This window comes from Meleagris gallopavo, chromosome 15 (genome assembly GCF_000146605.3).
Source record: "Meleagris gallopavo isolate NT-WF06-2002-E0010 breed Aviagen turkey brand Nicholas breeding stock chromosome 15, Turkey_5.1, whole genome shotgun sequence".
Taxonomy (NCBI): Eukaryota; Metazoa; Chordata; class Aves; order Galliformes; family Phasianidae; genus Meleagris; species Meleagris gallopavo.
The window spans coordinates 12,948,221-12,962,606 of record NC_015025.2 but is presented as its reverse complement, the minus strand read 5'-3'; the positions used below and the strand labels follow the sequence as shown (position 1 = coordinate 12,962,606).

The window sequence follows — 14,386 nt, the reverse complement described above, 5'->3', positions numbered from 1 at the left end:
CGCATAAATGCCAGCCCACCCCAAGTGCCTCTCACAGCCGCACCAAAGGTTTAAATTTTGCTTTTATTACAGTGCACATTATTTTATATATTTATATATAGAGATGTACTTGAAAAATCAAATGTATCCAATAATAAAAAATACAGCACGTTAAAGTAGTATAATGCATTCCAGTGTATAGCTGAAGAGACATTGGGATTTATACTAATCCCTACTATTTTTGAACTGGGCTACTTCTGTCTTTTTTTTTTTTTTTCAAAAAAATTCACACCAACCAGTAATAGTTATTTAAAAAGCTGTTTTCTGCACTCAATCTCAAGGCATGAAGACACTGGAGACTTCACCATGAGTTAAGGGGCTGTGTTCAATGCTGGCAGGCACAGTGTGGCGTTTATTTTTTTCCCTGCCATACTCAGGGCTCCAACCCCCTTTTGGATTTGTCCCTCCTCCACCACAGGAGGGTCAGTCCTCACCCTCACTGGTCAGGATCAGTGCCTGTGCTACAGTGATGCACACGTTGATCCCTGGCTGTTCCCATCCCAGCGATCCTGCATCCGTGCATCAGCCTGCAAAGCAGGGGCAGGATAAAACTGCCTGAATCTGGCCCTCTCCGTCCCCAAACACAGCCACCATTCCCCTTTCTTGGGCTGAAGGTGCTTTTAGTCTCCATGACTGCTAAAGCTCATCCCAACAGTGAACGGCCCCGCACACTGACAACGCGCCCACAGGAGGAGCAGTGAGCACCTGGGTCTTGCCTAGGGGAGCAAAGCCACCCCTTTGCAGGGCAGCTTGTTTTTTGCTTTTTTTCCTCCTTCCAGAGGAAAGTCTGTCCAAGCCCTGCAGCACCAGTGCTGGCCTCAAAGCCAAGGTGTGGAGGGCTGTGCGGTGCCCACAGGTCAGAGTGTAGCTCCTCCCAGCAGCCGGGTGCCACCTCGCTGGCATCGCGGTCCCCGCATCTCGGCCGGCTCAGGAATGAGGAAGAGTGGGGGGAGGTAGAAGGACCCGGGTGCTATGTGTGTCCATCCTTCATCATGCCTGCTTCACTCTGCTTTTTTGATGAAAATCTGAAAGGAGAGGAAGGAAGAAAGCAGTCGTGTAAATGCAGCATGTTACATAGCATGGAACAACGTGGGATGCTGGAGATAACAAGGCTGGGGTGTCGCGGCGGCAGAGCAGCGTACCTCGCTCAGGATGATCCACACTGGGGAGTCGGTCTGGATGGAAAGGCGGATGGCTTCCAGAGGCCCGAAGGATGGGTCCACCTCGCCCTCTGCAACACCCTTAGAGAAGGAGCCTGGTGGGAGAGCACAGGTGAGGCGGGGCTGGCAGAGCAGGGGGACCGTGGGGACTGTGCACACAGGGCCCAGGCAACAGGGAGGGGCTGGAACCAACTGTGAAGCCATCAGTGAAGCACAGAGTGCACTCTGCTACACTGAGAAGAGCAGCAACCATCAGTTAGAACAAAATGCAGACAGTTAGAACAAGTGCAGACAGACTGATGCAGCACTGTGCTGTAGTAGACAAGAGACAGGGTAAGGCACAGGAAGCAGTGCTTCTTTCCACAGCGTTAGCAAGCATTCAGCCTGTTGCTATGTCCCATTTTGGGCATAATTAAAAAAGAAAAGGAAAAAATCACACTCAATACCTGTGCCCTATTTTCCAAACAAACAAAAACAGCTTTAAGTCATGTTTAGATGAGCACAGGGGACGGATGTGGGGTCTCCTCCCTGCCATACCTATCTGGATGTAGCCATCGGCTGTTCTGTGGTATCTGACAGCTGTACCTCTTCCCTCCTGCAAGGTTTCCTTGTCTGACTGCAGGCTCTGCAGGATGAAGAGGAGCCCTCAGCTCAGGACCAGCAGTGAGAGCCACCCCAAAGCCCCAGGCAATAGAAGCAACCCCCAGAGTCACCCCCACAGCATCCCTGGCTATTTGCAGGTCTCAACACTCTGTGGCACCTCGTTCCCCTGCCCAGCACAAGGAGCTGCACATCCTGCCCTAGCCCTTCCTTTGCAGCCACCCCATCCACCTGGGTATCCTCTGTAGGCAGCTTCATCCCAGCTCCCAAGGCGATTCCACACCAGGGGATCAACTGCTCAGGCTGCCAGCACCTCCCAAAGGCACTCAAGATTCTCCTGACAGTTCTCAGTGGCTCCCCCTTCTCCATCCTCTTTTTCTTCCCGCTCCACCAACATCTCAGCTCTCACTAACACACTTACGTCAAACGGCAAAACTTCCACAGTGGTATTGAAGAGTTTGTCTTCAGGGTGCTCAATGTTCCCGCTGCGGAAGAAGAACCTGTGACAGAGACCAAAACCACAGAAAACTACATTGAGCACAGGGACGTGATGACTTCTACCCAAGCGAGCCATCAAACACCTCAACCTAAGAGGTGTCTTCCTACAAAGCACCTGGTTGGTAAGGAGTCCTGTACCACATGGGTACCCTATGGGTTGTTCCTACGTGCAGGAAAGCAAAGGGTTCCAGCAGACATGGACCCACCAAAAAGAGTCAGGTCAAATCGCCCTCCCCCTGGCAGAGCACTGCTCCCTCCTCCCAGGGAGCTATAATGGGGATGGGCAAAGAATTCAGCCCAATGGGAGAGCCAGGAGAACACGAGACAAGTATCTCCTCACACTCTGTGCCCACCCGGTGTCCTCACCCCTGCAGCCCCCAAGCACTGGCCTTTCAATGCGGAGTGGTTTGAAGAATCTGAATCTGATGAAGTCTCCAGCGGTGGGCGTGAAGGCCCAGAAGAAATCCTCTCTCAGGTAAGCCTTCTCCAGGGTGAAGTGCTGGTAGGTTTTCAGGCTGGTGCTCACCTCTGCAGGAGGGTTGACGTGCTCCTTCCGCAGGGCATGTTTGCCAAAGTCCTTGTCCTTGATGAAAGCAAAGCAAGAAGGCAGGAAAGGATCACAAGCTGCTCTCAGCCATGAGGAATGGGGTTTCCAACAAGGCAGTGCAAATTAAAAGCTCTTGATGTGCACAGTGAAGAATGGAGCACTGCTACTCCCTGTGTCTCAGCCAACAGCTTGAACACAAACTTCCAAATGTCACAGAACTCTGCACACACCAGCTCTCTGCCAGGTGAGGGGCACCTTATCAAAGGCCTTACACCATCTAATTTGTCTGCAGTAACACAGGGAATGTCTCCACTGTGGAGATCAGAGACTGCTCAGTACCCACCTTCAGCTTTTGGATCTTCCCAGCCAAAGAGGAGTGGGTTCCCACGTGCTGGAAGAGTGAGGGCTTGAAGCGGATCCTCAGATTTGCCTTCTGCCTGTCGCAGTGCTTCTGAAATGGGAAAATCCCCCATGTCACCACCTCACGTGTCAGCTTCCAGCATCAACAGAGGAACCCCTGAGGGAATGACTGAACTCAGGGACACAAAGCTCACCACCAGGGTCTGGTGAGCAGCCGGGGCTCACAGCCCACTGCCACGTTTCTCATTGCTAAGCGCATCCTGGCAAACGATGAGCAAATCTCTGGGCGATGTGAAGTAGGGACAGGCAGAGAATTCAGTTTCTTTTGTCCTTGGCTTATCTGGAAAGCCCTTTCCCTATGACTCAGAGCTCAGGATCTCTTATTTCTGAAGTGACAGTAAGTTCTGGGATATTTAGAGCCTAAGCTCGCAGGCAGCAGTCACAGTCTCTCATCACTGGGCAGTTTTCAGTCTATTGGCAGTTTTTGTTGGGTGCTGCCAAAGCTGTTGGCTGCTTCATGTCCATCCCATGATCCCACGAGAGAGATGATGGGCAGGGAAAGGATAACAGTCCCAAGAGCACAGAGCAGAGCCATGAGGAAGGGAATGGCAGCAGTGGGCCTGGGCTTTCTGAGTTTTTTTCCCCTTCCTCTGACTCACCTGCCTGGCACCACTGGGCACAGTGCAAGGGCGGTGACACTGCCAGCATCCCTGAACTGTGAAATCCTAGGCACACCCCTGTGAGCCGCCAGCAGATAATCCCCTAATCAGCTCACATTACATTAGAAAATTAAAAGCAGTCCTGCTCATTGCCAGTGACAACAAACACGGCCCCGCAGAGCAACCGTCAGCTCTCATCTCAGGGTGGGCAAAGAAGGGGGAAGGGGAGAGAAGGAGGCTGTGACATCTCCTGGTTTCTCCTCTCCTTTACTACTTCTGCTAAAGAGGCATTTGCTGACAGCAGCACCGACCCAGTGAAGCCAGGACTGGGCTCAGCTGGTGTTAATAAGGCCATCCTTTCACACAGCTCTGCCTCAGGTAAATCTAAAATTAGTTTAAAAAGGAAAAGCAGGCTATATCCAGAGCAGACAAAGCACTCAGTGAAAGCTCAGGTCAAACAAACTTTCAGTCAAAAAGACAAATTCTCACTGCTACTCACTTGGTTCTGCACAGCAGGATTTACAAATGGGAGTCGTGTTTGAAAGGGAGCAGAGCAGAGTTAATCATGCAAACAGTAGGGAAAAGAAGCCAGAAATCTACACGGAAAGTAGGTTAATTTTTAAAAAGGCAACACATTTAAGAGGTTTGCAGGTTCCCCTGGGAAGCCCTCGGAGGACTCTGCCAGGCAGGAGCTGAGCAGAGCTGATGGGGCTGCGTGGTGGGACCTGTGCTGAACCAAATCTCAGGCTGAAGGCTGTAGGGAGGGAGCAGAGAGAGCAGGGGGGCACAGAGCGCAGTCCTATTCCCCACTCCATCTCCACAGCCCTAACCCTGCCCATGGGTGAAAGGTCACTGGGGGCCAGCAGAGGGGCCCGGGGGCTGCTCTGTCACCCAGCTCTGGCCCTCAAGGAGAAATACAATATTAGCCCCAGTGTGACTGCTTGCCCTGGCACGTGTCACCAGGTCTTTGTGGCCACCAGGTCCCTCCCAGGCTGCTGGCTCTGAGCATGCAGCTATTCTGGGCCACTGGGACTCAGCTGCTCAACGTCTGTCAGGAGAACACAATCAGTGCATGAGTAAATGCAGTATGTTCAGGGAAGAGGGTGGGGAGATGGCAGTGAGCTCGTCTCACTCGTGCTCACCGTCGCTCTTTCTCTGCCCATCCCACTCAGTTTAGCCCCCTGCCGCTGTTGCTACAACTTAAAACACAGCCGTGGGGTGCAGGGCTTTCTGCTGCTGACTCCACGAGGCAGCACGAAGCAGGCTCCCATGTCAGCACTCTGCACCCTCCCAGATGCTGCAGTAAGATGCCGGCGTGCCGCTGGGAAGCAGGGCAGGGAGGGTCAGCTGAGGGCAGCCTGTGCAGGCTCCCTGCGGGGATGCTAAATGAGCACTGAGCCAAGGGTTATTCCGGGGTACGGTGTGGGGATGGCTGCTGTGCTGCAGGGCTGCAGGAACAGCCTGCTGGTGCTCAGAGAGATGCAGAACAAATGCCTTTTCTGGCAGCTGCAGAAAGGGCTGAACTCCCCCATCCTGCACCGTCCATAAGGAAGCCCACAGGAGCAGCAAGGCTCAGTGCTAAGTCAGCTAGCACCAGAGCGCACACAAATGACCCTCCAAAGCCTCTGCAGGTACAGACCAACCATGTTTCTTCTCTCTCAAAAGAACCTTCCCTTCAGTGCAGGTTATTTACGTACCGCGTCCTTCTCAGGGTTGCAGACCTTCACCCAAAGGATGTGATCCAGCAGCCAGTCAATGGGTTTGTCCTTATAGAACATCAGTATGAACTCCACAATCAAGCTCAGATCCAGAGACTTGAACATTTTTCCTACAACACAAAAAAAGGGAAAAGAGAGCAGCTATTGTAGGACATTGTGTAGAATGAGAGCTGGGAAGAAAAAACTCTAGAGGCTGAGATGTGGAGGTCAGATGTGTCCCTTTCTCTACGTAAATGAAATAACATGCAGCTCTGTTTTATGTACCAGTACTGTTGGCATTGCTAATACAGCTCTGGATTTAATATTCATGGCAGAATTAGAAAGCATTAGACTCTCATAGGTCACAGCAGTACCAAAAGGTCTAAAACTCTTCCATTCAGCAGAAAGAAGGTTGAAAACCACTCAGCCAGCTGCAGGACAGATTGTTTCCTGCCCTGAAAACTGAAGTTTTAAGCCAGTTAAACCAGTATCCAGAATAACAGATGAAGCTGCTACTGCAGCCATGTACTGCTGTTCCCAAAATAGTTCTGTGCTGATGTAAACTTCCTTTTGTACACTGTTAGGCAACACCAGAGCCAATCCAGCCTAAAAGCTACTGGTCATGTCGAAGCCATCAGGCTGTCTGGTGAGCCTCCAACCAGGTTTATTTTCATTAAAAGCGAATGTCAGCTGTGACTTGGAGGAGCCTTTTTTCCTGTGCAAACATAGGGCTGGTTGCAAAAAATAAGGAGGAACCAAGTCCAAGGTTTTGACCATCTCATGGAGCCAAGTTGTTGGACAAGAGCTGACCTGCTTACAACACCCAGCAGGTGTTTGTGCTTGTTGGGACAGAGGTGAGACTTTACCAATAAACCCCAGCTGAGAGAACTCCAGGATCATCCACTCTTCGGAGGGCTGCTGCAAGGCAAAGTTCTTCATTGTGCTGAGATAGTTTGGTTTGGCCACGATATCGTCCTCCAGCTGCAAGAGGAAGGGACAGTCAGTGCCAGTGACACATCCAGATTCCAGTAAGAGCCTCTCTGCAGAGTAATCACACTGTAGAGTGGAGGAAAGCTTTGGCGCAGATCTAGTTTATGTTGGAAGACACTCCAAGCAGATCCTAGCAGGTAAACAAAGCAAGGGCTCCTTATCTGACTAGGGAAGATGTCTCCAAGTCTCAAGCATTTTAGAAAACTACCTGGCCAGCCCCACACTTAGCAGCCACATCTGCCAAGCTGTGCTTCAGACACAGCAATGTCCAGCAGCCTCTACTCCCATCAGCTGGAGGGCTGGCATTTCCCCATCGCTGGAGGAGGTGATGATTACAAGATGCTCCTCCACAAGCTGTGATACCAGATGCAAGCAGGCTCTGGAAGGACTTGTCCCTCTGCAGCCACACGCTAGTCAGGGCTTTGCTTCCCTATGGAGTAAGCAGTCTCTGGGGTTAGCACAGCCCAGCATGCACTGGAGTGGGTGAAACACAGAGAAGCAAGAGAAAAATGGAAGATTACCATCTCCACTCCACCCTCAGCACCAAACCTACCTGTACGTAATAAATGCCTTTGGACTGGGCATACATCATTAAAAAGCAGTAGTCGAGGTTCTGCTTGGTCCTCCACCTGCAACAGACAAAGGCAATGAGAGTGCCCATCCTGCCTAGTACACTGCTACCGCTGGAGAAGCTGGCCCACAGTCACTCCTTTTGGTCCCTGAGCCATCCATTCAGAGCTGCTATACAACTGGAGGGCTTTCAGAACGAACAAACCTCTGTTAAAGCCACCACTACACTCTGCTGATGGGAACAATGCACAGAAGGCAAGCCCTGCAAGGCTGGCACCAGCTCATGGCCTGACACCACACCCATCCAGCTCCTGGACAAAGTGAGTTTTGGGACCTTGTATGGGACTGCAGAAAAGCTTTCTCCCTGCTGGAGTCGGAGAGGAAGATGTTGCAATTACTTAATGAAGGGTTTGCTTGCATCTGAGATAATTGATTCTTACCTGACTCTTTCCTTGGGGTCCCCAAAGGATTCCCGCAGATGGGAGAAATCAGGGTAGAAATGTGGAGAGGGAGAAATCACCTCCAGGAGACCTGAGTGGATTTCCTTTGGGAATCTGAGGGAGAAAGTCAGCTGTAAACAAATGCGTGCCTCCATGCCTGACATACCACTTCACAGACCGACTCACTGGGTAAACATCGAGCCACAGAACCAAACAGAAAATGCAGCCTCTAAGATGAAACCTCCCCTAGTGCACCTCCATCCTCACCAAAGGACTCCGAGGACCGACACCCAGAAGGCACCGTCCCGTATTTATGGCACTTAGAAAACACACAGGTCAGCTTCAGAGAGAAGCTGCTCCCTCACCACTGCTCCGCCGGATTCAATGGCCCTGCAGACTGGCGCAGCAAAGGTAGGACTTGCTGACATCACCGGCCTTCAGAGATTTTCCAAATGTGCCAGTAATTACGAGTTGTTTTGCAGAGATTATGTTATGCATTTCTGATAAGTTACTTAAAGAGCCGTGCTGTGCTGCAGTTAGGACAGCCGGCAGGAGTTCCACCTCGTTCCCTCATGCTGATAAAATCGGCATATATTTTTCCTCTAATGTGGTTTAGAAGCCTTTAAAGAGTCAAACCCAAACAAGAAAAAAAATCTCACTCATCTGAAAAATATGTACCTACAGAAGTGCTGCAAGAAATACCCAGAGATTGCTGAAACTGCCAGAGATAAGCGGGAAACCCAGTTATTTTTACACTGCCCTTTTCGAGAACATTTGGTGCAAGGTTGATTTCCTTTGTTTGTGCAGAGCCTGGAGGATGGGAGATGTGGCAGAGGGAGAGAGAGCAGCGAGAATGCCAAAAACTTCTCCCTTAGTTTTCCCTTCTCTATTCCCTCCTGGGACCGGCAAGATTTCCAACTATTTTCAGCAGTGAAACAGAGCTGATAAAACTGCAACAAGGCAGTGGCCGCCTTCACGTCCTGCAACAAGAGCTCAGCACTCCCTGTCCCCACACCACCTCCATTCCATTTGGAAGAAAAATAAGTGAAGTGAATGGGGGTGGGGACAGAAATAAAACCATGAGGCCAATTAAAGTTGCAGGCCATCCACACGGAGCGCTCGCTGCAGCAGCGGCCAGCAATTCCATCAGGATGCAGCAGACAATTGGCCCATTATCCCCGCTGCGTGCGTCCCGCAGCCAGCAGGCAGGAGGAGGGAGCGCTGCCAGCTTCTGCACAGCAAGATGGAAGGCTCTGTTTCAGCTCTGCTCCCAGGGCCCGGCACACAGCCCTCCGGCTCCACTCGGGGCGCTCATCCCAACCCCTCGTCCATCACTGGCTCAGGGATACGCTGCCCTGCACAGCCTCCTTCTTGTGGTTGCTGCCATCCTTTGGAAACATGCAAGTGCAGGAACTAGACTGTGGGCAGAGTCTCCTCATTCACCATCTTTTTCCTTCACCTCTGAGCTCTGGCACTGTTACTGCCTGGCCTGACTTACAGTTAATGATCCGCTGCTGGCTCCTGCCCCGATAGCACTGAAAAGCCACTAAGGCTGCAGGACGTAAATAGCAGCTAGGGAGAGAAAAATGTAACTATCACCTAGGACATGAGGAAAACAAACCACTGGGAGCAGGAGGAAAACCAAACATGGATTTTGAAGGCACTATAGCATGTGGATGTATGTAGGTACCACAGTGCCCAGCTGCTCTGACTCACAGAGCAGGCAGAGGGCCACTCCAGGTACAGCAACAATTGCCAGGATTACTGTAAATCTAAATAATCCCTCTTCTTGCAATGCCAAAGCACAGAAAGAGCAAAAACAGAACAGCGCAGCCTTGTGTGCTGAATGCTGCAAGCACACAGCAGACTACTGGAAGCTACATATGGGACACATTTTGGAACAAAAACTGGAAGCAGCAAAAAGCAAAGACAATGCAGAAGTGAAGAACAACAAACAAAGCAGAGAACAACAAGAAAGGAGCACAGAAAGACATGTATTCTGACTTGAAGAAGCTACTCGTGCCCCACGGCAGGAACAGCCCAGGCCCATGCAGTCACTCAAAGTGCTTACAAGTTTTTGATATTTTCTGCCACTCCGGCTGTGTACTGCGTGTCCGTCTGAAAACAGAAGTTACACAGTGTTAGACCACTCAGCCCCAGCTTGTGCTGTCCCGTGTTTTAGAAATCACCTTGCATACACCCTGGGCACGCTGTCAGCATCTCCACGTCATCCTCCTGTAACACGCATCCCCCCATCTCACACCCGGCGCAATCCCTGCTGTGACAAAGCCCTCCTCTGAGGCGAACCCAAGCCATCACACCCAGACCACAGCAGACAGAGCAGATCCCAAGCTCTGTGCCCTCCCAGCTCTCCCAGCACTCTGCCCACACCGTCCCTTTGCACGAAGCGTTAAATGCTGTCTGCAGCTTGTTTCATACGTGCCAGCTTTCATCCAAACAATACTCGGCAAAAAAGGATCTCCACCCCTCTTGTGAAAAGCATGGGATTATTTACGTGCCTGCAGTTTTATTTCAAGTTCATTTTAACACTTTTCTCCCCAAACCAACAGTTTGTTTCCAGAGCTCAACCTGTCGTGGTTTGGAGGCAAAGGTCAGTGGCACTGTAGGGCTCTATCTGGGAGTGAGATAAGTGCTAAGCAGGGACAGGCATGGGAGAGAAAATATCTGACCAAGAAAACACCAGCAGGAGCAAAGGGCAGGAGACCCAGGAGCAGAAACGTGCGTGTTTCCTGCTGCCTGCATTGTTCTGGGCAGTCACATGCACCACGGGACTGCGATACGGGTGGATGTGTGGATGCAGCACTGGGGTCGCTGCCTTGGCACCAGGAGGAGGTGACACGAGCAATGCAGGGATGTGTCACCAGTGAGGCTGTGCTGGAATGGCCACAAGGGAGGGTTTTCTCAAGGGAACAAAGCTCCCATTCCCAAAAAGGGCTCTGGCTCTGTTATAGAGTTACCAGCCAGGTGCCCAAAAGCCAAACACTACTCAAAATGTCAAATCATGAGCAAAGAGGCATCAAAGCCAGGCATTTATCTTTGAGCTGCTCCCTCTACCATGCCACTGAGGTTTATCGTTCTCAGTGGATTTCTGAAAATTAAGACAAATGCATTTGGGGCTCACAAAAATAATCCTGAGGGGAAAGCTGGGGAGAAAAATAACCATCTAAACCCACAGATAAAAGCAGCTCTTGTGGATTAATGTATCAAGGCTTTTTAGCCCCTGGATTCCGCAACTGATTCTGGACTCCAGACATGAGTGTAAAGCAGCATATTAGTTCAGACAAAAATAAATGGGCTCTTGGGTCTGGAGAGAGGTTAGGGCCTTTTTCAAAGAATGGCTGAGAAACAAAGCGGCTGTATGGGGGGGCTGAGAGTCCCCTGAAATGCGGCCATGGGGCTGCTCCAGCTCAGTCTGGGAACAATCACTCCAGCACTCTTCCAGAGGTAGCACAACATAGACAACGATAAAATCACGCATCACATAGCAGCTGCTGACGTGAGACATTTGTGTGCTCACACCCTGGCTTTCCTAGCGCTTCATTTTGGGCAGGAATGCATCTTATGTTCCTGGCAAAGGCTGGGCTCATCTGCCCCGGCCAGAAGACCAGGTCCACAAGCATGTGGCTGTACTGTTTGGCACCAACAGGACCTACAGGCCAAGCTCCATCTTACCTCAGCGATGAGGACAACGATGACCGAGTCCTCCTTCTCCTGCTGCGTGAGCTCAGAGATGAGGGAGCTGAGGGTGTCCGTAAGGTAGGAATGCACCTCCCGCTTTACGCTGGGGATTCCCATCACGACAGACACTGCCCAGGACCAAGAAGAGATTTTAGAAAGAGGCCACTCCGGACAAGATGTTCTTCTCAACTCCCATGACCACCCCGTGGTTCACCCAGTACAGGCCAGCAGCAGCCTGGAGCACGCATGGCAGGGCGCCCACTGCGGTCAGGTGCTCGCACAATGGCTGTCCTCACACTGCTTGGACTCTGCTCTGTGGGGATGGTGAGCTGAGGACTGAGGCTGTGCTGATTCTCAATTTTGGAAATCTGGGGCATCGAGGTGGATGCAGCCACAAGCAGTCTGGCTGTCCCTAATGCTGGGTGAGTTCCATCAGCAAACAAACTTGGCTTTGTACTGTTCTATGAAAAGCAGAAAAGAACTAGAGGCTCTTTCTTTTCTCACCCAAAATTTTAGGAAATTCCTCAAACTCTCCCTGCCCAAGGTCCTTTCCGGCACGTGAATGGCAACTTCAAGAACAGCCTTGTTCTCCAAAGCCCTCCTATGGCCAGAAGCATCTTGGTTTAAGAGGAATCAGTCAGCTGCTTGGCTTTGGGTTGAGATTTGGGAGCAGGGGAGGAAATGTTTAAGAACCCAAGTCCTGCTCTGGATGAGATTTGTCTCCTAACATGGTTTAGAGTCTCCATGAACTGTGCTTTCATCTGACCACCTTGTAGGCAAAGCCTAGAGCACTCCAGAGATGGAAAGCAGCAAAAACCATTTGAGAGAAGCACTGAGAACCCTTCATGAGCACAGATATCCCCATTACACCCTGGCACGCAGATGCTCTGTGGCTTACCCACCCCGTGTGCTACAGCACCAAGGAAGCTCACATGATACATGCAGCTGTTCCTCCAGTCCTGCTCATCTCCGCAGCGCAGCCAGGCCCGGAGGAAAAGGCAAGGACAGGCACCAGATGAGAGAAGGAGCACTAAAGCAGCACTAATTCCCATTTACCTCCAGTGCGCCCCTGTCCCACATGCACGGCTGGCTGCAGACTGTTCTCCTTTGACAGCAAATGTGGCAAATGATGGAAGATGGTGGGAAGGTGCAGCACATTCTTGTTGGTGATATTCCACAGTTTTAACTTGGTTTCGTCTTAAAAAGGAAAAGGGAATCAATATGCAAGGAATGGTATGTAGGAAGAGACTGCAAGGCAAAAAGCCTTTTTAGAGCAGCCTGGCCACCCGAGACTACTGCTGGGTTATAAAAAATGAGGCCAACCTTTAGCATGCTACCACAAACCCAATTAAAGTTCAGCAGGAGCCATGAGGGCCTTGAAGAACTTCCAAAATATTTGGGAAGGAAGAGGGAGAATGAAGATCAAATGAAGGCCAAATCGGATCTTTCCAGAGAGATCCAATTTTCTTCAACTGAGCAACTTAAAAAAAAATAATGAAGAAATAAATTGGCAAAGGGTGCTCGGCCAGTCTAACCCCTTCCTCTTCCCTGCCTCCAGATACCCACTACTTTCCATACGCATTCAGTACAGCCATAGGAAACGGCACATATGACTTGCAAGAAAAAACTTAGAAGCAAGCAAGTTGGCAAATATCACTGGCAGAGGCAATCACAATGTTCAATGATGCATACATACCTGCAGTTAAACAAGAGTTTAAGAGTTCCCAAGTCTATTGCATTAAATAACAATAAAAACCAACAAACACCTCTGAACTCCACCGTTTGCTGGTGCCGGGAGGGAGAAGAGCACCGTCCTACTTGCACACACACCTCTCTACCTCCTCACTAGCAACCTCCAAACCATCTCCTCTGCTCCTGCTATTCACCAGATAGGCTGCTCCAGGTGCGGTTGATGTCCCGCAGGGCCTGCTTCTCCGAGACAGCTCTCTTGATCTCCTCCAGGACCAGGTTCAGCTCCTTGGAGCGCTTCAGGCTCTCCTGCTCGGCCGCGTGCAGTCGGTCCCGGAGAGCCAGGAACTCCCGCTGGTAGATGTCCACAACGTCACCTGCAGATGGCAAAGAGAGCATTGTGTTTCCTCTGTGCTCTGAAGGGTTTCAAGATGCAAAAGAGAAAGCAGTCATCCCTTCCCTACCTCCAAACTAGGATATATGGAGCTGCGGTCTATCACACACTGATCAGTTGTGGTGGAGAGAGCTGGTTGATACACAAAGCATAGTTGATGCACGCACAGAAGGAGTCTCTGATACACAAAACAGCTTTTTGTACAGGGATGCACATCCGCTTTGTGCTACCATGTTGGCCACAAGAGCTCTGACAGTCTGCAGAAACTTTCAGTTGCAGAACCACAATGTAAAAGCTGCTTCCCTTTCCTTCTTTAAGTTGGGTTCTGGTCATAGAGAATAACGACCTGATGTTGTGTGACCAAAGCATGGAGCAAAAATATGTGGTGTGTTAGTTCTTTGCTCTACATTCAGTTGCTTGCATTAGTTTTAAGGAAAATATCATGTATCTCTGCAGCACCAGAAGTTGGGGTGTCAGTTGGCAACCACAGGAGCGAGCAGCAAGGACCAGGAGTTGAGTAAAAAAGAACTGCAAGTATTGGGGTTGGTGACTTAGTAAAACAACGACAAAACCAAGAAACACAAATATTTCCAATCGCCTTGCTCCTTGCTTGGGTTACCTTATTGTAGAAAAGTAAGAGTTTAAGAGTGAAGGCTTTGGGCCTGAGAGTTGGTCTCCAAGAGAAGACGCAGCCAGGGACCTTCAATTGCCAGCCCTGATGCTATGCAGATGGCACCCCAGGAAAGACCCCAAAATTCCCTCACAAGGACTGCTCCAAAGGACATCTATCAGCAGGGCGAGCAGAAGCCAAATCTTGGGCTCACAGGGAGGGAACCGGCACTGCACACCCAGCTGTGCTAGGACATGGCTGTTGCAGATGGCCTGGCATGAATAACTGGGGCAAAGGCAGCAGCACCACAGGGTCCCTCGCCAGATGGCACACAGCATCTCCAGGGAGAAAGAGCTGCCAAGTGATTGAGTGGATTTTATATTGCTCAGCCATAGTGGCTGCAGACAGGATGCCTGTCATTGTGGGAATGGCAG

General features: G+C 50.7%; 1 protein-coding gene across 1 annotated transcript; it reads right to left on the bottom strand.

The window, feature by feature from the left end:
• Window positions 1–44: 44 nt before the first annotated feature.
• MGAT4B (alpha-1,3-mannosyl-glycoprotein 4-beta-N-acetylglucosaminyltransferase B) lies at window positions 45–13,362 on the bottom strand. Its single transcript, XM_003210456.3, has 14 exons — window positions 13,146–13,362; window positions 12,316–12,456; window positions 11,254–11,387; window positions 9,632–9,678; window positions 7,561–7,674; window positions 7,104–7,179; window positions 6,427–6,541; window positions 5,561–5,691; window positions 3,188–3,295; window positions 2,687–2,880; window positions 2,221–2,299; window positions 1,737–1,824; window positions 1,182–1,294; window positions 45–1,064 (listed from the first exon to the last, which is right to left on the bottom strand). Exons 1-14 carry the CDS (start codon window positions 13,345–13,347, stop codon window positions 1,041–1,043), a joined length of 1,566 nt encoding a protein of 521 aa, XP_003210504.1. The 5' UTR covers window positions 13,348–13,362; the 3' UTR covers window positions 45–1,040.
• Between the last annotated feature and the right edge of the window lie 1,024 nt (window positions 13,363–14,386).